This window comes from Rhamphochromis sp. 'chilingali', assembly GCF_963969265.1.
Source record: "Rhamphochromis sp. 'chilingali' genome assembly, chromosome: 19".
NCBI lineage: Eukaryota > Metazoa > Chordata > Actinopteri > Cichliformes > Cichlidae > Rhamphochromis > Rhamphochromis sp. 'chilingali'.
The window spans coordinates 18,802,589-18,826,041 of record NC_137946.1 but is presented as its reverse complement, the minus strand read 5'-3'; the positions used below and the strand labels follow the sequence as shown (position 1 = coordinate 18,826,041).

At 40.2% G+C, this 23,453-nt stretch overlaps 2 protein-coding genes across 3 annotated transcripts in view; one reads left to right on the top strand and one right to left on the bottom strand.

Moving 5' to 3' along the window:
- Positions 1 to 1,611: 1,611 nt before the first annotated feature.
- On the bottom strand, positions 1,612 to 2,622 carry LOC308387144 (olfactory receptor 8G17-like; the record flags this gene model as incomplete). The annotated part of the gene is made up of 1 exon (XM_080867040.1): positions 1,612 to 2,622. The coding sequence occupies one exon, from the start codon at positions 2,620 to 2,622 to the stop codon at positions 1,612 to 1,614; it is 1,011 nt and encodes a 336-aa protein (XP_080723166.1).
- A 7,592-nt stretch (positions 2,623 to 10,214) lies between these two features.
- Positions 10,215 to 23,453, top strand: part of LOC308387452 (uncharacterized protein) — a 67,174-nt gene continuing 53,935 nt past the window's right edge. The window contains exon 1 of one of the 2 annotated variants that reach the window (XM_080867505.1): positions 10,215 to 10,281. The gene's annotated coding sequence lies outside the window, so the exon portion shown is untranslated. The remainder of the gene's footprint in view (positions 10,282 to 23,453) is intronic. The other variant, XM_080867504.1, reaches the window with a different exon arrangement.

The following is a 23,453-nucleotide window of genomic DNA, read 5'->3' as shown; positions in this document are numbered from 1 at the left end:
GCCTCTATCACCCCAGTTCTTATTGAGTTGCATTGGCTACCCATAAAATATCGCATTGAATTTAAAATATTGTTGCTCACTTTTAGAATTATAAATAATTTAGCCCCTCGTTATCTTGTCGATCTTCTTAGTTTATATGTCCCGGGGCGAGCCCTCAGGTCTTCAGCCCAATTACTCCTGGCTCAGCCTAGATCTAGACTTAAATCGAGGGGTGACCGTGCTTTTGCCCTGGTTGCACCGAATCTGTGGAACAACCTTCCTATCGCTATCCGTGCGTCAGACTCCGTTTTATCTTTTAAATCCCGTTTAAAAACTCATTTATTCAACATAGCTTTTCATCTAGTTAGCGTCCCTGTTTTATACTTGGTTCAATTTCTTATTTATGTACTTTATCTTTTAGCTATATCTGTTCTTAGTAACTTTGTTCTTATATTCCCTTTTATTGTTGTATAATTAGTACCCTTAACCTGATGACATGTGGTACTTTGTTAATAGTCTTTTATTTATTGTCTTAATTTTCCTGTTTTTATTGTAAAGCACTTTGGTGTACCACTGGTCTTTTAAATGTGCTATACAAATAAAGTTGTATTGTATTGTTTATATATTTATATTATTTACTATAGGTATTGGTGAAAAAAGCTTTATGTTGTGAAAAACTGAAATCTGGAAGTTAGAATTGTTGTGCCTTATTTTGTTGATGTTTTTACATATATTCCTTTTGAAAATGGTAAAATTTGTATATTTATTTATTTTTGTTTGTCTGATAACATTTATTTAAAAAATAAATCAGACTTTTCAAACAGTTACTCGCTACTTGGTTAGTCTTTTCGCCAAGTACTTTTTTACTCTTACTTGAGTAACTTTTTTGACGACTACTTTTCACCTTTACTTGAGTAATAATATTTTAAAGTAATGCTACTCTTACTTGAGTACAATTTTGGATACTCGACCCACCTCTGATTATACACTTATTACTTCCTTTCAGTGTTGAGATGGTTGACTTGTATCTTCTTTCCACTACATAAAAATCTTTCATCTCTATCCCTTGACTCAGCCCTTTAAAAGGTAAATTAATACAGTGATGCAATATAAGTGCCCCCTCACATAATCATGATTAAAAACTGTTGCACCTTTGCCGATAGAGCAATTGTTCCAAACATTTTTATTTAGATGAAAACATTTTCAATTTAATTATTATAATTATGGTTGTAAACTTACTTAACATTTTTATTTTACAGACACTGGAATCAATACTTCACTTAAAGTAAATATAGAAAATATTTTTTTCTTTCATTTGCTTTGCATTTCAATTTACAATAATAATAAAAACATAAGCAGATAATCTGATGGAGAAATTCAGAGAAAATTTCCCCATCAGAAATTTTTGAGAAAAAGAAAAATTTGATGCTTTTTCTCAAACCAAAAGACAGTTCAGTCAGAACTGCAATTTGTGTCATGCATAATTTCATATTTAAATTCTACTTCTCAACACTCTTAACAACAGTCCACAACATATTATGAAACACTTGGCTTTACTGGTATAATTTATGGCTATTGCACTGTATTACAAATGAGTAAGCTAATTTCAATATGTTATTCTATAACACTCCTCTACGATTTAATACAGCAGTGATTACAAGGTCTTGTTTTTGCTTTCATGCGATTGAGATAAGTTCTTTTGCAAAGCTTCTTAACTGCATTCATCACTTCTTCTGTCTTCAAAGCATATACAATCGGATCGAGCAAAGCTGGTATTGTGTGTGTCAATGTGGAATTTATCATTCTGGCATTAGGATCAATGTAGGAGGTCATTGCAGCTATGTTAGTGATTCCAATTGGCAAGAAGAAAATGACCACAAGGATCAGGTGAGAAGTACAAGTTTTTAATGCTCTGAGTCGCTCCTCTCTTGACGTAGTCCTGCTCAATGCTATGAAAATACAGACATATGTGGCTATTGTGAATATAAGAGGAATGATGATAAGTATAGCAACAAGTGCAGATGCCATGTTGTAATTTAAAGATGTATCATTACAAGCCAGACGATAAACTGGTCCGTGATCACAGAAAAAGCTGTTAACCACCAAAGATCTACAGAATGAGAGACGATTAACAAGCCCAACCATGGTTGCTATTACACTCACTAAAAAAATCCATACAAACAGCAGAATTGCAGTAATTGATTGTTCAGTCACAATACTATGATACCTTAAAGGGAAACAAATGGCTATAAGTCTGTCATATGCCATAGTGACAAGTGTCCATGACTGCACACTTGCAAAGAAAATAACAAAGAACATATAACTTAAACAGGCGTCATAGAGGATGTATCTCCTGTCAAACAGAAACGTATCTAAGACTTTTGGGATGAGAGCTGTGCTCCCACACAAATCTGTCAAAGCCATGTTGAACACAATCATGTATTTAGGAGTATGAAGAGTCTTCACCAGTGAAATAAGTGAGAGAAGAAAACCATTACCCAAAACAGTCATGATGTAGACAAAACACAGGAAGGCATAGAAATACCTAATATGAGGGATGTTGGAAAACCCACTGAGATAAAATTTTGCAGGGCGAACAAATGTGTTATTAAACATGGTAGTGGTTTTATCTTCTGTTCCCATTGCAAATATTTGTTTCCCTAAACATAATAACAGTAGAATAGAATAAAGCATAATGAGTTACTTGATTGTTGCTGTGTAAAAAAACTAAATTCACCCGCGAAGACAGAGCATTGCACAAGTGGGTTATACTGTGAAAGATGTGCCGCTTATATATTACCTCTATCACTGTGTGACAGTTGGAAATTCAGGTAGGTGTGCCTCTTTCTATCAGAGTTTATATCATCAATATGATGGCGTAACTGTTTAAGAGCACTGAATCATTAATGAAAAATGCTTAAAACAGCACTGGAAGAAGTAAAAAGTTTTAAGTGTCTTAACCCTCCTGCCATCCTTTAATAAACTCACACCCATCACCCTAGGGACCATTCTCAGCCACGCCATAAAAAGACCATATATCCATATTTTATTCCACTTTAAATTAGCCAACCTTGTAAAACTACTTCTCCCTGAAATATTCATGTAAAGTTTTAATTATATTTTCGTTGTTTTAACCCTTCAAATCCCAGTGTTATTACATGAGCGCCCTGTGTTATAAGCCCCAAAAACCAAAAAACGAAACTAAATATTTCCACAAAAAACCAGTTGAAGTAATATGTGATTGTCATTATAAGTAGGCCTTTAGATGGACCAAAGATTGGCACCAACATACATTTTGACCTGCCATTATTTTTTTTGCATTTTTTTTGCAATTTAAAAATTAAAACTTCAAGGCCTTGAGTCTTCATTGACATCCAAGAAAAGAAGAAAAAATAAAATCATATGATGATAATTTGGGGTTGAAAAATAGCGTTTATAATGGAAGTCAATGGGCAGAAAATGGTCCCCAGGGTGATGGGTGTGGGGATTTCTGCTGCTCAGCCATTTTAGGCTGATTTAAGGAATTCACACTGGAATATTAACATTGACAGGTAAAAACTATCCTGTGGCAAGTTTGGTTATATTCCACTGAACACAGTGGAAATGGCAGCCATTTAACACATAGCAGTGGCACAAAAAGGTCCCAAGAAGGCAGGAAGGTTAAACTAAATTGTGTCTGAGTTTTTTTAAACAAGCAAAATTTGAATTGAAGCCACTAAGAGCTTTTAATGCTCTTTGTTTGTGTGTGGAAGGCTGATGGGGACACTCAAGTTTGTAAATGCAATAATTCGTACCATAGGTGCATCTACTAAAATCTCAGATAAGTTTGAATCTCAGTGACCTTGACCTCAAAGTCAAGGTCATGTAATGACCCCATGATGTTTCAATGTCTGAGGCAGGCCACAATGAGTGATTTGGTCTTTCAGATTGTGTTGATCTACTTGGATGATCTATTCGTGTTTTCAACAATATTCCAGGATCACCTTGTGAGAGTCTCTTCTCAAGGTAAAGGTTGAAAAATGCCATTTCCTCTGGCTCAAGTTCAAGTTTCTCGGTCATGAAGTGTTGGCTCAGGGGATAAGCACTGATCCTGACAAGATAAGCGCTGTGGCAAAATGGCCCAACCGCAGTACTGTGATAGAGCTAAGTTTTTTGGAATTTTGCAGTTAGTATAAGAGATTTATTGAGGGCTTTTTCCAAACTGCAGGGCCACTCCATGATGTAGTGAATGTCTGCGTTAAGAAGACCAGTCATGGCAGGGCTAAACAGCTTTTTGCTTCAGCCTGGATGTCACAGTGCTTACAAGCTTTTGAATTACTTAAGGAAAAGTTGACTAGTGCCCCTGTTCTAGGCTATGCTTCGTTCTCCAGAGGCCTGGTAATGAACTAATCATTTGATTCAGGTTTGTTGACCCAGGGTGATATCTAAAACCTTCAGGACACCGGCCTTTGAGGCCTGGAGTTGCCCAAACCTGCTGTACACACTCCAGCCTCGTCCCCTTCTACCGAAGTGTCGAGGAAGAGCCAGAGGAAGAGGCCCAGGGACAGCCAGGCTGTACTTCAGTTTCTAAAAGACCAGGTGGAAAGAGAGGAAGAGAGAGAGAGACAGGCGCTGACTAGGGAGGAAGAGAGGGAGAGGGCAGCTACTGAAAGGGCAGACCGATATCTATCACTGTTTGAAAAACTTGTCGAAAAATTTTAAATAAAGCAATTTAAATCTCAATAATGAAGTGAGGTTTCTGCTGCATGTGCAACAGAGAATTTCTTTAGTCAAAGTAAAACATCATTTCAACAAGTGTAACAGTTACAATAACCTTTAACATTGAATTCAACCTATACAACCGTGAGCGCACAAGCAAATATACAAAAACGAACACTAATGTACACTATTTACAAGCTGAACAAATAAAGATGTATTTTAACTAATTAACTTAACTAACTAACACTAATTTGGAAAAAAAAATGATTTGAATTTACTTTTTTTTTTAACCAACAGTTTAAAACAGGCTTTTTCTTTTGGCCTTAGCTGCCTACATATCTTGTGTGAGCATGACTACATCTTACAAATGAAACCTTTACCTAGATGTAGTCATGTTCAAACAGACATGCAGGCAGCTGTTCAGGAGCAAACAGTCGTGCAGCAAGCCTGGCTCGGATACAAGCTCCAGAAAACTCCCTGTCCACGCCCGTGCAATCTGTTTCGGCTTCTGGTCCTGCTTGTGCCGCCTCCTCCTCATCTCCTTCTTCTTGGCAGACGTCATCTGTTGCCACACAGATGTTGTGGAGGATGCAGCAAGCTCCCGCAACTTTGGGAGCAAACAGAGGCCGGATCTCAAGGGCTCGCAAGAAAATGGAGCGCCAGCGTGTTTTGAGGATGCCAAAGGTACGCTCTATGATGTTTCTGGCCTTGGTGTGGTGCCGATTGAACCTTTCTTCAACTTGAGCTTTAAAAGAAAGACAGTACACACTTTTATTCAGTGCTTAGTAAACTTTCAATTAGTGTAATAGGTAGAATTATAATATTGCATTTCTTTTCTTAAAGCTCTGCATGCTTCACAGTAACAGATGTAGCACTACACGTGTTTGTAGGTGTAAAGAAAAGGGGAATTATTTTCTTACTTGACACAGGCTGGCGATATGGGGTCATTATTGCCACTGGGTGCTTAAGGCAAGGGTATCCTCCATCTCCCAAGAGGAAGTAGCCTGCTGGTGGATACAGGGCCTGTTTGTACATTGGGGATCTTCGTAATACTAGTGCATCATGCACAGATCCGCAATTACCAATGTACACATCTAGGAACGCACTTCTGGAGTCACAGATGCCCTGCATCACGATAGAGGGAAACAGTTTCCTATTGATGTATGACCTCTTACAGGGCTCTAGAGTGCGACCAATTTGGTCGCAAATGCGACCAAATTTTTTAGTGGTGCGACTAAAAAAAAACATTTGGTTGCACCTGTGCGACCAAATGTTCGGGTAGCAAAAAAAAAAAAAAAAAAAAATCTGCAACCTTCCCTGTGGTCAACAGTAGACACACATTTTGCCCCTATCGTGGACTAAACCAATCAGAGATAGTAAGGGGCGGGACCTCTCTGATTGGCCATGGTCCAGTTGAAAGTCCAGGTGGACGTGGGAGGTGAGTAGCTTGAATAAAGCGATATCAATTCATTAAATCCTGAATCGACTTTTAAATATAACTGTGTTTTGCCAGAAACGCCAGATTCTCCGATTAAAGCTCACAAAACCATTTCAACAACAACCAAACAGCAAATGAGAGCAGGTACACGGATTCCCCACAAAGACGTAAACACAGAGCGGACCGACGCATCAGAACCAACTTTGTCTTTCTCGGCTTTCTCACCCGACGGCCCGTAGACGGACACGCTGTCGGAGCTTAGCGATTCTGTTGCGTCCGGTACGCGCTGTGATTACGTCTTTTTGCGCTGATTCTGAGCTGCAGGTTTTGTCTCTCTCCAACCAAAATCCACCGAGCCAGCAGCAAAAGAAGCAGCAAACTGCGCTTCACATTTGATCAATGTCGTCATGAATTTTGCTGTTTTGCTTCCACGACTATTAAAATCACACTTCATGCACAGCTAGCTCTCTCTCTATCTCTCTCTGTACTTCAAGAACAGTTTCCCGTCTCCAATCTCTGTTTTCTGTATTATTAATTCGCTTATTACCCACCAGTCTACCGTTGTTTACAGCGCTGTGGCTGCTGTCTTTTTCTTTTCTTTTTTTCACTTAAATGACCTCGGACAAGAAAGCCTGTTTTTTCTGTTGTTCAATACTGAAGAAATTTTAACTTTATATGCAGAACATTGTAGAATATTTTTAAGGTTATCTACTATAAAAAGCCAGACCAGGAAAATCTCCTTCATGTTTTTCTGTGTTTTATTCTCAGTTACTTTCACACAAAGGCATCTGCTGTGATGTTCACAATTCTGATGAAGTCAGTACTGATAAATGATCAGAATTATAATATTTCTGACTGTCTGAGGCTAAGTTGAATCGAATCGGGACTTTGAAAACCGGAATCGAATGGATTATAGAAATCAGTGATGATACCCAGCCCTAGTGAGCAGCCTAGGCATGACAGAAGTGGATGTAGCTGTAATAGGAAAAGAACTATTGCTAACTTTTCTGTTAAGTTAATGCCTGATCCTTCTGAAATTCATAGCCAGTGCTCTGACACGGTGTCATCAATCTTTGAATGCTGAAAAAGTACAGTGTATCCAGAAAAACACATTATATTATATAAATTATTATAAAATTTGTGTGCGCCTAACTTTTGTGCCAGTACGCCTAACTTTTTAAAGTTAGGCGTACCGGTACGCCCATGGCAAAAAGTTAGTCTAGAGCCCTGTCTTATGTGGTTCCCCAGGTGGAAGAATGCAGATGTGGCATCCATCAATTGCACCAGCTGTGCAACGGAATGCCTCATTGCCAGCAAGGCGTGCAAAGCCTGCCCCAACCTCTTCCATTTCTTCTGCCTTTGGGAAATGAATGACGCGATGCAGAATTTTCATCATTTCCTCTATGACATTGTGGACAATCCTGCACACTGTTGCCACCGGCATGCTAAAGATGTCTGTTGTCACTTGGTATGAGGCTCCACAGGCCAGCCAGTAAATGGTCACGAGCACCTCAATTTCGTGGTTCCATCCGTGTTGTTTTTCCCGGGGGAGCATTTGAAACAGCATGTTAATGCTTGCTCTTGACAGTCTGAAGGCTGGTTTTAGGTCAGCTCCAGTAAAGAAGATTGAAAGGATGGGGATACTGTTATTACTTTGTGTATATATTTTTTGCTGGGCTTTTCCCCTGTTTTAAAAAAGAACAAAAGATACTTACAGTATTTAAACAGATATGATTCAGGTTTTTTATATATTTATTGAACAGTTACTGAAATATTTATTGTTATTTTTAGTATACGTTATGTCATGTTTACTTAAATTTGTGATTAAAACACAATATGAACTTCGATGGCTTTCTTAAGTGTGTATTTCTGACCATTTGCATGACATACAAATGTCCTATTTATGTTGTTAAGTTACTTGAGAATTCACTTGTCTTTGGAGAGCTTGTTTCAGTACTCCACAGTGATATCTTTGTTAAACTGTATAAGCTTTATCTAGTATTGATCTACCACCATATGATATTATACACAGCAAATGTGACCTTTTCTCTAGATTTGGGAGTACATGCATAGAAAAACCAGGCTATTAATTTTTTTTTTAAAAAATGTACCGAGTCAAGAAGGCACGCCATCAAGGCACGTCTCCTCTCCCTCATCTTCGTCCTGGCTCTTCTCTCCCGGATCCGTCTTCTCAGTTGCGCTGCTTCGGTTTCAGCCTGAAGGTACAGAATGCCGGCAGCAACTGCGACAACCACCCGATCCATTTTTCCTTTTTTCTCTTTTCCTTTCCTTATCTTTTTACTGACCAGATCAACCACTGATACCACAAACTATTCCCGTGATTATTTCCCACCGGTGGCTCTTTATATAGCCGCACATCTTGCTATAGTGCAGGTAAAGTAGTTAATGAAAATATTTTTCATGTATTATTTTTTCAATGAAAACACACAGAGTAACGTTTATATGTAATTTTATTTCATTCTTTATTGATAGTGGAGCAGCCGATCCAGCCTGGTGATGTTAGCCTGACCTGTGACATCATCTAGTACGCTGGTGTTCCAATTGTACAAATCGCGAGTCCGTGCTCGCGTTCTCGGCGAGTCCGTACTCCCGTGCGTTCTCGGCGAGTACGTACTCGTGTACTTTAGAATTGAGAAAGGGCCTGTGTCTTGGGGACAAGCACCCCAATACAGGAAGTGTATATTAGCTCTCTGTTTAAACATCTCTCGTAATCTCCAGCAGGCAATTCAGAGTTCAGATGGAGCTGATGGGTGAGGGAACTTGCCCAGTTCTAACTACCTCTCTCTCCCAGGTGTCTACCTTGCCTGTACTACTAAAAGCTGGGGGCCTTAGCAGCCTTTTTTTTTTTTTTCTTGCGCCTGTCCCGTTTGGCTCTTTTGCCATCAGAATTATTGTCTAAAGGCAAAGAAAGATGCCCAACGGATTTACTTTACCAAATTGACCATCCCAGCCTTGGCCCTGGAGGGGGGAACTGCACCCAGACCCAGGTGGTGTTACCCTTTTCCCTGCGGTGGGGAGAGGCAGACTGCCCCGACTCCGCAGCAGCAGGGAGGCCCCACACTCCAGACCGCAGTCGGACGGCCGACTCCACCTTCTAGCCCCCCCGCTCCAGCAGGCCGCAGAGAACGGGGGTGAGAGAAGACTCCAAACCTCCCTCCACCCGCTCATTGTAGTGTTGATGCATGTGTGTTCTAAGGTGCATTTAAAACCCAGGAGGGCATGGAGCTACCTGCCAGAGAGCAGCAGGTAAGCGCATAGTCCCTCCTGCTAGCCCTCAATGTCTACGTGTATTTAAAATTGAGAGGTGGGCAACAGGGGTGAGGTGTACACCCTGATGGTCTTTTGGAATCCGTGTAGCGTGCCCACCCCCAAGATCCTATATGTATGTGTAATGAGAGTGTGAGTAATGTGAATGTCTAAGTTGTGGGATAAAATTGAGGCAGAGGCAGCCAGGAGGGGACAGAGGGGGAAGTTGGAATGTTACATTTCAGACACTTTGATAAGTCTTCACATATCGCGCGCCAAAACTTCTGAACTGGTGGACAGAACCAAAGAACGTGGATATAATTGTCCGGTGAATTGGTTTGGCAGTGTGAGCAGTTGTTGGTAGACGTAAAGCCCATCTTGAACATGAGCCTTAGCAGCCTTGCTGCTGGGCCTGGTACCTATAAACTATTGTAGCTAAGATATAATATACTGAGTGTGAACATTCTCAAAACTGTATTGTATATAGTTTATTTTTTGTTGTATAAATTTAATTTTTGTAAAACTAAGGTTCCACATGTCACTGTTGAAGTGGGGCATTAATCAGTATGACACCACTTGTAAACATGCTGCATGTGTGGGGGTTCCCAGCCAGAGCTGCATGGACTCCACACTGGTAAGGCACACTTTCTGTAGCTCCTCTGCCTGTACTAAATTATACGTTTAAATTTGGTGTATTTTTCTTTACTAAGTATTAGTTCTTATGGCTAAAGGCCCCCAAAGTGTTTTTGATTACTTTGAATGAGGAAAATAGTAATTGGAACTGCCTTTTATCTGTTACACCATCCGTTTATGTGTTCCTCACTTGTGCTAAACAGGGATGAGGAGAGGCCTGCTGTTGCTGTGTGACACTGATTTTGCTGAACCACTTTGTCTTTTAGGTATGTGTAAATGTACAGGTTTTGTTTTATGTGTATAATGAGTATAATGATCTGAGTCTGCACATTGAATAGTATTTTCAGCCATGTTGGGAAAAGTTACATTTGTTTGAATATTTTGTAACTGATCCATCTTAGTGGGGATTGCTGTATGGACTCTGGGATGAGGAGAGGCCTGCTGTTGCTGTGTGACACAACGCATTCAACCGTTTGAAATCTGCTACACTATACCTGTTACTGCAGATCCCCTCTAGATAGGTGCACTTGGAATATAATTGCATACAGTTTAGTGGCCTGAACAGTAGGCCCCAGGGGTCTGTTAGTTTTAAAGGGCTAGAGTAACCTGTAAGAGTTATTCACACTAATACTGATTAATACTTAGGTTTTAACCTTTATTGAATATTCCAATAAACACTCTGGAAACATAGAAAACAATGAAACACTACCTCAAAGATCCAGTACCATGACAATAACATTATGTACTGCTACTTTCAGAACCTTTAGCATTTAGCACTTAGGTCCTCCTACGCCATTCAGGCAGCTAACGAGCGGCTTACGCTTCGTCCCAGGCAATGTCGACGGTTCTCAGATCATCCATAAATGATCGACGCCATGTGATCTTTGGTCGGCCTTGCTTTCGTTTGCCAGTGCGTGGGAGCCATGTAATGGCGATCTTGGCCGGGCGATAAGGGAGTAGACTTAAAATATGGCAGTACAATGGTAATTTCAGTACCATTGATATTTATTTTAGAGATGGCACGATACCACTTTTTTATGTCCGATACCGATATCATAAATTTGGATATCTGCTGATACCGATATGAATCCGATAGTGTTTTTAATCAATAAAACAGTTTTTTTTATATCTTGCTGCATTTTGTATAAGTTCATACTCAAGTTTAAAAAACAACATCAACAATAAAGCTATTCTGTTATACCTGTATGCAAAAAAAATTGTTCAGTTTCGCAATACTGATCAATCTAATAAACTTAAACCTACACCATCCTCCCTATTCTGGTATTTTAAAGAGTAAGCAACCTAACTAATAGGGTTCCAACTCCCAGCAACAAAAATAAAAAAAAATAAAAAATAGGGAACCATTCCTCACGCTCCACCTCATGATGCTTAATCGACATAATCAATCTTAATTTGATGCAGTGTGGAAAAAAAATGCACAGAAATAAATTATTTTTCAAGAATAATTAAATAGATTCAACATCTTTCTTCAACAGAATTGCAGACTGCACAGATCGTACCTTCCCAAAGGAAAAAGTACTATAGCTTACTAGGGTATATTAGACTTAATTGTTACTATATACAGTAATGGACTTCTATACATTTTACATCAGATTAAAACTTTGGGTGTAAGATTCGGATAATTATTTATTAAAAGCTAGACATTTTAAATGAGAATAAGAAAGAAAAGTACGTCTTTGTGCCCCCTGGCTAAACTTTGCTAGAGCCGCCCCTGCACAGTTACCAGCCATCAGCTGCGTAGAAAAGGATCCTGGTGTAGAAAGTAATATTAAATAAATTCTAACAACAGATTATCAAAGTTAAACGTGCTGCTGTTGTTCAGCCGCTGGTTTCCTCTTTCTGGTGCGAAGTGGGCCAAAAACAAACAAGAGAGAAAAGCCGATCAGCTGATCATTGATCAGTTTCACGATTGAAGTAGCAACAGGAGAGAGAGAGGGAGAGAGAGAGGCAGTCGCTCAATATATCGGTTGTTAAGCTTAAAGCGGGAATGCTTTACAAACATTCAGAGATGGACTTACACACTTGCTTTACTTCTCTGGGATAACTTTGTCAGAGATGAAATGCCGGGTTGTTAGCGAGGCTCCAAATACTCAACCAGACCGCAGACAGTTCTTGCACGCCACAGCCGCTCTATCACGTGACGCATACTGCTCCAACGTGCTAACGTTATGAGGCGAGTTACGGCGTGTCGCAAGTTTTGTGAGGAGCTTTCGTGATATTTAATGGATCGGATTACAGTTTTTATTTCTCTCCGATATCCGATCCAGTAATTTAGATCAGTATTCCACCCATACCGATACGTAATATCGGATCGGTCCATCTCTAATTTATTTAGACTGTTTTTCTCCAATTGATCTTTCTGAGTTAATTTCAGTAATCACTTTCTTCAAACCATCAATGCGTCTTTTAGACTCCATTCCTACAAGACTCATCAAGGGAGTCCTTCCATTAATTAATGTTTCAAACTTAAATATGATCAACCTATCTCTAATAATCAGCTATGTAGCACAGGCCTTTAAGCTGGCAATAGTTAAACCCTTAAAAAACCCATCACTTGACACAGCTGTCTGAGGTAATTATAGGCCAATTTCAGCCCATCCTTTTATCTAAAAAATCTTGAAACAATTTTTTGATAAAAGTTGTAAAACAGCTAACTGATCATCTACAGAGGAAAGGTTCATTTGAAAAATTGCAGTCAGGTTTTAGAGCTCATCACTGTACAGAAACAGTTTTAGTGAAGGTTACAAATGATCTTCTTATGAACTCTGACAGTGGATGCATCTAGGTGCTTGTCCTGAGTACAGCATTCAATACCGTTGACCACAATATTTTACTAAAGAGATGAGAACATGCCATAGGTATTAAGGGTACTGCGCTGCAGTGGTTAAAATCATATCTGTCTAATAGGCTCCAATTTGTTCATGTAAATGGAGAGGCCTCTTCACTAGTGATGTGTCGGTCGTGAACAAAACGGCTCACGGTTCACACTGCAGGTCTTAATGCTCAATTCCGATTTTTTGATCAAATCCGATTTTTTTGTCTGCTTGTTCACACTACAAATAAAATGTGACAGCAAACGCACTCTAGTGTGAACTCTCAAAGCGGCCCGCATGTGCAAAAGAAGACGTCACACACAACGCGCTCTGTTTAGACCCAGAGCAAACAGCATTGTTTGACTGATGGCCGTTAATATAAAGACTTGTTTCGGACTTTACGTTTCCCAATTTTGCTTTAAGTTATAAAGTTATTTTGTTATTTACAAATGGCCTAATAATTATCCTTAATGCTGTTTTAGAGAGGAGCGGTGCTTCAAAGGATAGTTGCAGATTTCTGTCAGAATCTGCAGATTATACAGTATAAATAAAATGTTCACGTTTCTCCAACATTGTCTTCCCAGCAGTTTCACCGGATGGCCAGGAAGCGTTCACGATGTTTTCTCGGGCGCTTCTCTGGCGCTGATAATTGGCGTCTGTCTTGTGTCAGTGACGTAAAAGACAGATTTAATGCGACAAGACCATTCAAACAGCAGTCGCTTTCTAAAACATCAGATATGTATCGGATTCAGTACCACATATGAAAGTGACCCAGATCGATTTGAAAATATCGGTTTTGTGCCGTTCACACTGTCATACTGTCAATGGAAAATTGTATTTAGTAGTCAGTATAATCTTTTAGTGATATAAGTTTGCATATGGTAGAATACTGCATGTAGTTATTTGTATTAGGAAATATTAAACCATGTATACTTAGAGGCATATAATTAATTGTGTGTTATCACTAACAGGCTGCAGGCTTGGGGTGCACCCCAGGAATGCACCCCCACGTCCTGGGAGCACGAGAGAGCTTGTACCTGGTTTTATTGTTTTATGGCAGGATTAACGTAGTTACGTTTGTTTTAGTCTAAGTGCTCTTTGTTTAGATGAACTGCAGGACTTCCTCACCGTGTTATCTAGGGTGAACCATCTAGGGTGAGGGGGAGGCTACCCTCTTCCTGACCAAGGATGTTTGACCCTTTGATCAGCAGTAACACACACACACACACACACACACTGAAGTATAAATAAAGACCGGGGCAGTTTCTTAGTGCGAGTCTCTCAGTAGGGAGCTGCCCTTGCTAGCAAGAACTCTGTGTGTTTCTCTTCTCTGAGTCTTTACTGAAGAAGTGTTTTAGAATATTTTCCCTAACATTATTTGGTCCTTCGTAGCCGGAGCAGAAAATATCAGAATTGTTATCTGTGACTCTGTTCCAGGATCCAGCACTGATTCCTGACGCCGTGGGGAGCCAGCACCGAAGCCTGTGCACAGCCCTCTTGGACGAGGAGAGAGCCCCAGGACGTTAAATTCGGGTCTGGGCCGGTGTTATAATCTGGTCCACGGCGGTGGGATTCAGTCCAATGATCTGAATCACCAGTGGGACGTCAGGGGTGAGAAACACTATTTTGGTATATAAGACGGCCGCAAAAGTTTAAAGAAATGTGGTAAAAAAGGTCTAAGTTCGCCAAAAGGAACTGTGTTTCGACCAGTTTTAGAGGTAGCTGAAATTATCTCGTGACAAATTAGCGCGCAACTGTCTATGTGTGTGTATGTGTCTGGAAGTAAGTTGATTTTACAGCACAATATGCTGCTGAACTACTTCCATTTTTGTTTTCTTTGCTGAGGCTCACGTGCTGGTGACAGGAGAACGGTTGAGTTTCATCTCATAAAACTGATACCGCTTCACCGTTAGGGTGAAGTCGAAGGCCGTATCAGTAAACCACTCTGAAGTCAAGCGTGCCAGCGACGGCCCAGCAAAATCTTTGAAAATGGGTGATAAACAAGAAAAATTAACACCTGATGAGAAATGTCTAGAAAAACAGCAAGCCGGAGCAGGACTAATGCAAAAGAAAGAGAGAGGAATGCATAGTGGAAGAGCAAGAGGTAGAGGCTACACACACACACCAAACAGTGGCTTTAACACTACATGCTGGAGGTGTGGAAAAGAGGGACATTTTGTACGTGACTGTAAGAAACAAAGAAGACAGTAACTCAGAATAGGATAGCAGCTCAGGTAAAGAGAGCAGTTCAGACTAGGAAGAACATAATAATCCCTCACCCAGCAAAAATTAGAGATCACAGTAGTTTGAAGTAGTTTAAAAAAGGGTTGGAAACAGACCTGACTGAATAGATATAAATGCAAGAGGAATAAAGTAAAATAAACAAAAAGCTAAATTACAACTTAATTTTAATGCATTCAAACTAATAATAAAAAGGATAACAACCTATAAACTGGTATTAATAATGAAAGCAGATAATTCACACAAACAGAACTGTGATAACTGTGATAACTGGAGTGTGCAGCGTTTCCGTGAGCAGTTTTCCTGCATCTTGACTTGTGTGTAGAGTGTTCATAACATCAGCATCATGTTTTTGTTTATTTGTTTTGTTGGGTTGAAAAATAGTTAAATAAACTGGTGATCATATTTATGGATCACCATGGCACATATCATCAGCCATGTGATTTATTTACGCAGATGAAAAAGTGAGTGTGAATGTGTCTGACGTCACAGTGTTTTTGTGCGCTGTGTAAAAGTAATTGCCTTTGATTGTGAGAGCGGTGATTCTGCAGGTCACCAGCTATTTAAAAAATATATATATATATATAAAAAAAAGAGTGAAAAAGAGACAAAATTTACATTGTAGATGAAAAATAATTATAGGAAAAAGGTTTTGTGTTGATCAGCCAAGAACAACTACAATCTTATTTTCTGCTTTTAAGAAAGGACTGTTCACAAAAACACAGAGAGAGAGAGAGAGAGAGAGAGAGAGAGATGTGTGTTGATTAAGCAGCGATGATAATAATGAACATGTCTTAGTTTGTTACTTTCAGGTGAAAAGCAGACCTGAATCAATTTTCCACATGCAGCGGTCGAAAGAAAGTTATAGTTTAACATCATTGGAAACATGCAGGCCAAGTTTCTGGCTGACTTATTTAAAGCGCCATGTGTCTCTCAACCTCACAAGCAAGTGCTCACTCCTCCCTGAAGAATGCAGCTCCAAAGAGCAATAACATGGCAGATAAAGACAGCAGCAAGTCCTGAGCAAAGAGTCCCAGCAAAGCAGCAGCAATGTGGACAAACAGCATCAGAGAAAAAGAGCAAACCCATCATCCTGACTGATCAGATGAATGGCACTGTGTCTACAACAAGCTGAAACTTCACTGTGCATGTGAAGAAAACGTTTGAGGAGAACTGAACTGTTGGAGTTTGACATTTGCCACCTGTGGAGTAAAATGCCAAGAAGAGACAGTGGGACACAGGACAAAGCTGAAGAACTGCCGGCTGTTGGACTGTTGAAAGTGGGAGAGGAACACAGAGTGAGAAGACTAGGTGAGAACACAGAGGAATGCTGTTATTTAATGTGGGAAATCAAAATTTGGGTTAGTAAACCTAGGGGAAAAGAAAACTGACTGCTTAAGTTGGAAAATTGTGAAGGAGTCTGAAACATTGTGAAAATAGAAACATACAAAATCACACAAACAAGCAGAACATGAATTAACCCTACTAACAATTCCAAACACAAAATGACTCATGAAGACTCATAGCACATTAGTTAAGAAATGATTAAATAATAGCAGAGAAGTGTGTAGAAAAGGCAGCTTTTAAGAACATGCTCTGCTGGATATGCAGCTCCACAGACATGCATTAGACCTGCCTAATAACACAAACACCCATGCAATGAAAATTAGCTTGTTATCTTTCATCAGTGTTAAAATAGTGTCAATTTAGCAGACACTCGTTATCAAATACTGAATTTATCCAATGCAAAAAATTGACTCTCTAGGTTGCAGGACAACAGTTTAACTTTTGTGGGAAAAAAGATCCTGGTTTGACCAACCAGTGATCAGACAATAAATTTAGTTGTTAATATAGTAAATTGGGAGAAGCTTCCTGCTTGATTGATGCAGCGCAAGTAATTTACTGTATGAGGGAAATTGTCTTTTGTGATACTATTTTGAACATGCTTTTCTGTCGTCCTGTCAACTTAGTGGGTTAATAGCTGATATGCAAATTAGTTGATCGGTTTTAGATTAATGAAAGGTGACTGAATTCTAGCACGAGTGAATGGGATGTTTGTTGTGTGTTGAGTGGAGACTCTAAAACACTGAGTTTCCTGTTTTGATGTGCGAGTGAATCCTGTATTTAGATACACAACTCTGAATATGTCAGAACAAACTTCTTTTGTGAAGTGCATGACAGCATGTCACATGTTTTATGATGAAGGGAAAAAGGAAAAATTGAATAAAATAGATCTGTGGTTTAAATGAGTGAAGAGCACAGACCTGGTGTTTAAACTCATAGCTAATAAGACATTAGGCTTATGTGTGTGTTGTGCAGCTGATGGTTGGTTTGGAGTTAATCTAGCTGATGATTTTTCTTTTGTTGTGAAGTTGAGCCTGCCAATTAGTATGATGGTATGATGAACCATGCTAATGGTGATTTACCCTCCTGAGATGAGGAGCTTGTGTCATGACTATAACAAGGCCTTTTTATTTTGATACTTTCACAGTGCACTGAAAGTTTGGTTTGATAACCTCGGTTATTTTTCATTTTTATCTTTTGAACAGGCACTGATTTTGTTTGTCTATTTCTTTTCTTTAAGCAGATCTGCACGTCGGGAATTGAAAGTGCTATACGACCTGTCGAGAAAGCCGTTACAAGTGAGTTTTCTCCACATTAAAATGGGCTCTGGAAAAAGCTACTTATTTGGGACAATATTAGATGAGCGTCCCTGCCTAAAAAGGATTCAGCGAGGTAATCCGATCTAGAAGTTCTTCTTTTTCTTTTTCTTTTGAAATGACGTCATTTTGCTGAAAGTGGAAACTAAATGCGACGATGGTTTCCACTATCAGCAAAGAAAGAATGAATGAATGAATGAATGGAAATAAAAAACAAACTGACTGACTGGTAAAAGCTGACAGGACTTGACCACGACTCAAGGTTAACCCCCACCTAGACAGGACACAAGGGTGGATGAATTTATGTGTTTTTGTTACAGGAGCAGAAAGATGACAGCAACATTCGAGGTTGCATGATGGTTTAACCTTTGAAATGCCATTTTCTGTGTCTGTGCATCTACCAGGGGTGTTATTCACTACCTTGTGTTGCTTACAGAGGTAACGGTGACAAAGTATGCATATGCCTGCGCAGCGCTAACATTTGCATTTTCTTTTCTACAGCATTGCAGTTTTTCATGTGTTTGATCATGTGATTTATAAGAGGATTAGTTAATGGTTTTTTTTACTATAGGATTTCTGGGTTTATATGTGACTGACATTCTTTCTACAGCTAGGGATGGCTAACTTTATGGTGTTTTTATGGCACCTCTGGAATGTGGATGGCTGGCGCCTGCCCACCAGGATGATCAATGTGTGTTGCTAATGTTTGTTTTTTGAGACTACATGTAAAAGATTCGGCAGAAGCGGACAAGTGACATGAGACAAACAAATAAGAGATGCGGTGTTATGGAATAGTTAATATGGGCTCATTTGCTGGCCACTCTTGAGCCCATAAATAATATATGAGTGGAGTGACTTTGCTTACGAGAAGTCACTGATTACATTACTGTTGACTGAGTACATGGGATGATCCATGTCTGAGGCAAATTATGGTAATAATTGTAGTTTACTGATTTGAGAAAACCTGCACATGACACTTGTCCTGCTAGTGCTGAATGCTTTATTACTTTATAGGTGTTTATAGGTGTGAAGTTTGATTTCACTTCCAGATTTTGCTTTCCAGGCCATGATGGTGTGTATGCAGGCTGCTGGCAGAGCCAGGTGTTATGCAAAACACACTAATATTTTTATTGCAGGATTATAGGTCCAGGGTGGTGCTGCTCCAGGGGAGGAGATGCCCTGATGTTGCCTGGGATATGATCTAGCTAATCTTTTTCTTTAAGACAGGAATCTGATTTTGATGAGTTGACTCATGGGAGTGTCCATGTGTCAAGAGAAGGGATCCAGGACTAATATGAAACAATGAATTAACATTAAATTTTGGAATTAACATTAAATTTTGTTTTATATAATTTTTGCAGCGATTTGTGTGATTAGCCGTTTTATTTACAAATATTAAACCTATGCAAGTGGTGCACCCATGTTCAGATGAGGCTTTGATGGCCTATAAGTGAAGTTCACTGAACTAAAGAATGTGGTTTGATGATTGTTGACATACTCTCCAAATAGTTTGTCTTCCTAGCAAGGAAATACAGGTGCAGCAGTAATCTCCTGAGAAATCAGGACTATGCATGACGAGAAGGAGTGGCTGAGAGGATCGTCCACAAGATGGGAGCTGAGGCCAGGAGAGAGGCTTCAGGAGGATCAGAGATCATCTTCAGCACAGCGGACATCACACAGAGAGCTGTGCTACTGAGCTTCCGGGAGATCAAGAGGAGACTTCCCACACAGCGTTGGAATATGAAAACTTGAGGGATGGAGAGAGCGTGCCAAGCTCCATCGACAGCGCAGAGGGAATCTAAGGATGGCATCATGATTCTGTGAAAGCCCAGGAACCAGAAGCCATGGTGGTGATGACAGCAGTTTCCTATGAACAACACCTAATGCTGTGCCACTATACTGTGCATACGATGGCACACTGAAGACTGCTGGGATCACAACAGCAGTAAGATAACTGAACCCAGCACCCTTTCCACAGAGGTGTTTTTCTGCAGAGGATGGACAGTAGAAGAGTCATAAGTATTCCTACCGCAGGATGAAGGCCTGAAGTGAGGTGATGGGGGTTGATAGAGGCCAATTCAAGTGCTTCTGACCTTTTCAACTGCCTGCAAAATAGCGGAGAGATCCTCCTGGATTTATCAGAGCCACTGCAAAGAGGTCGAGGTCCCAAGAAACCCCGGCACCCTCAAGACAGCACAATAGAGAAATCTCACACTTGGTTGTTTCAGTGGTGAGGGGGGAGTGCTGATTGAGCCCCCGTAGGGTAAACTCGCACTTCAACCTCCAGCCTCTGATCAACTCTAGGCCAACCAAGTGCGAGGCGTGACGGACCTGTGTGCAACCATGGGAAGGTGGACCCTCTTGGTTACCTTGACTACGACGCTCACTTTTACAGGACCCCAGCTGGTGCCGGAAACAGCTGAACCAGGAGGAAGGCAGAGAAGATGGACACACGACAACTCTCACCTAAGGGATATGACGCAAGACCACATTCATCCGTGGATGAACAATGCCAGGTACCGTTATATCCACGAAAGAACAAAAGTAGAATCGGCAAATACAGACTGTTATGTCTGTTCCCATCTACCCAGCACGGCAACATACCCCACAATATATATGTTCCTGGACTAACTCTCAGGGAAGAACTACTCTATGATACTAGCAGAGAAAGGGGACTTTGTGTCCTCTTCAACAACACATTCTGCGTTTACATAAAGAAGACGCACATTCATCAAACATGACTGACGCCCTGAATGTTTTAAGACAGATCCAGCAGGCCCAAAATCAGGACTCTGTAAGTGATACAAGTGACTGGTTTTCTTGGCTTTACACTGGCTCCTGGTTACAGGTGCTAAAAAGACTACTCATCGGAGTTGGGATATTTTTACTTTTATTTTGTGTCTTTGTAACGTGTATATTGCCATGTATAAAACTCATGATTAACCGCATAATATTTTCTACTGTTGCTGCATAAATAGCCATGACAAGTGATGATGATGATAATGACCCCGACCTGTTGGAACACGAAGACTTTGTGTGATTAATGACGATGTGACAGAAAATGTACAACAAGATGTTACAAACTGGTATCTCACTTTAAGTTTTACTGACAACAGGAGGGAATGTCAATGGAAAATTGTATTTAGTAGTCAGTATAATCTTTTAGTGATATAAGTTTGCATATGGTAGAATACTGCATGTAGTTATTTGTATTAGGAAATATTAAACCATGTATACTTAGAGGCATATAATTAATTGTGTGTTATCACTAACAGGCTGCAGGCTTGGGGTGCACCCCAGGAATGCACCCCCATGTCCTGGGAGCACGAGAGAGCTTGTACCTGGTTTTATTGTTTTATGGCAGGATTAACGTAGTTACGTTTGTTTTAGTCTAAGTGCTCTTTGTTTAGATGAACTGCAGGACTTCCTCACCGTGTTATCTAGGGTGAACCATCTAGGGTGAGGGGGAGGCTACCCTCTTCCTGACCAAGGATGTTTGACCCTTTGATCAGCAGTAACACACACACACACACACACACACACACACACACACTGAAGTATAAATAAAGACCGGGGCAGTTTCTTAGTGCGAGTCTCTCAGTAGGGAGCTGCCCTTGCTAGCAAGAACTCTGTGTGTTTCTCTTCTCTGAGTCTTTACTGAAGAAGTGTTTTAGAATATTTTCCCTAACACATACCATGATCGGATATGGGTCGCATAGGGTCAAAAAAGTCAGATTTGATGCGCTTTTGCCTGCAGTGTGAACGTAGCTTAACAGTCGGCTCTTTGAAGTGTACGAAGGGAGAGACATATTTTTTTTCGTTCTCTCACCCTCTCTCTCTCTCACTTTTTTTCCGCTTCACGCAGCACGTGACCCTTGTGTTTGTGCTGAGGGGGGAGGGGCGGTAGTTACACTCCCAATAGCACAGGAACAGAGCACAAGAGCGAAAGAAAGAGAGTCAGGGGCAGCAACAACAGACAACATCGTCACATTAGAAAGGTATAGTAATCATCCACAACTATTTTCAGTTGCGAATGATAAAGGATTCAGAAAAGTTTATTCATGCAGTGAATCCTGTGTATGCAATTCCAAGCAGGAAAACACTCTCCCAAAAAATCATCCCAGGCCTATATGACAAAGAATGTGCATTTTCTTTTTGTTTTGCATAGTTTAATTTATATTTCATTGTGTTCTGGTTTGCAGTGTTTTGTGTTGTTTCACTTTAAATTTGTTTAAAAGGACAACGCTGAACATTTAGATAGTTAAAAGTTGAAATGTAAATACTTGCTTTTTGTATTTTATAATTTATTTTTTACATATTTGTGGAGTAACTGGTCGGAGCGGCATGCTCCATTTTGCATAACTATTTTTAAATCCCTGTAGAACACATAAGGTAGCGCAATAAAAAAAATTTCATATGAAACCGGAGGAGTTGTACTTACATTTTATGCCATCAGGATGTCCTAAGTCGCAGTTTCCTTCCACATATGGCCTTGCAAAAATTTCGTAAAAAGCATGGTAAATGGCCTGTATTTATATAGCGCTTTACTAGTCCCTAAGGACCCCAAAGCGCTTTACATATCCAGTCACCCACCCATTCACACACACATTCACACACTGGTGATGGCAAGCTACATTGTAGCCACAGCCACCCTGGGGCGCACTGACAGAGGCGAGGCTGCCGGACACTGGCGCCACCGGGCCCTCTGACCACCACCAGTAGGCAACGGGTGAAGTGTCTTGCCCAAGGACACAACGACCGAGACTGTCCAAGCCGGGGCTCGAACCGGCAACCTTCCAATTACAAGGCGAACTCCCAACTCTTAAGCCACGATCGCATTTGCAGCAACAAAAACATAATACTCCAGAAACAGGCTTTGCCGATCTGATCAACTGCTCATAACACTTCCACATTGGAATAGATGTCATTAAAGGGATAAATAAAAGCATATTTATATATAAACATATATAAATAAAAAACATGGGTTTTTTTTTTACATTAGTAATTCATTTTGTGCATAATTTTATATTTTTGTTGATGATAAATTAATTAAAGCAGACCTTCCCAAAGTGTGGGATCGCAGAGCCATTGCAGGGGGGGGCGCGGCATGAAAAGGGAAAAAACAAAACAATGCTTGGACACTGCTAGCACGGGGCGCCCACACAAACGCAAGGCAGGAGATGAAGCATCGCTGAATACGTTTCCAAACCAACTTCATTCTAAGCCAAAGACTAGAAAATATGGTGAAGCATATTTTGGTTTCACCTGCACAAGTGCCAAGGTAGGTCTCGTCAGCAGAATTGGTTTTCCCTGCGTCGAGAGCACGCGCTGGGCTCTTCAAATCACGGACAAACAGTATCCCACATTCTTGATTTTTAGTTCACAAACACTTGTTGTAATAAATAACTACTCCTGACATTTTGGAGATATTAGCTCTTTATACAGTAAAGTTACAGTGGGATACAAATAATATCAGGCTGATCCTGCCACGATTTGTTCCCCCTGTCTAAATCATGGACAAACAGTATCCCACAGTTGTTTATGTTTTTAAACCCATTTTGCACAGAGAGGCATTTTTTGAAAAATGTATTGATAGCAATGTTGAATATTATTACACAGGTAAAAAAAGAACTACATGTAAAATAATCACACCATGACACCTCTGCCTTTCTAAATAGAGGGACAGTAACTGCGTGTGTATGT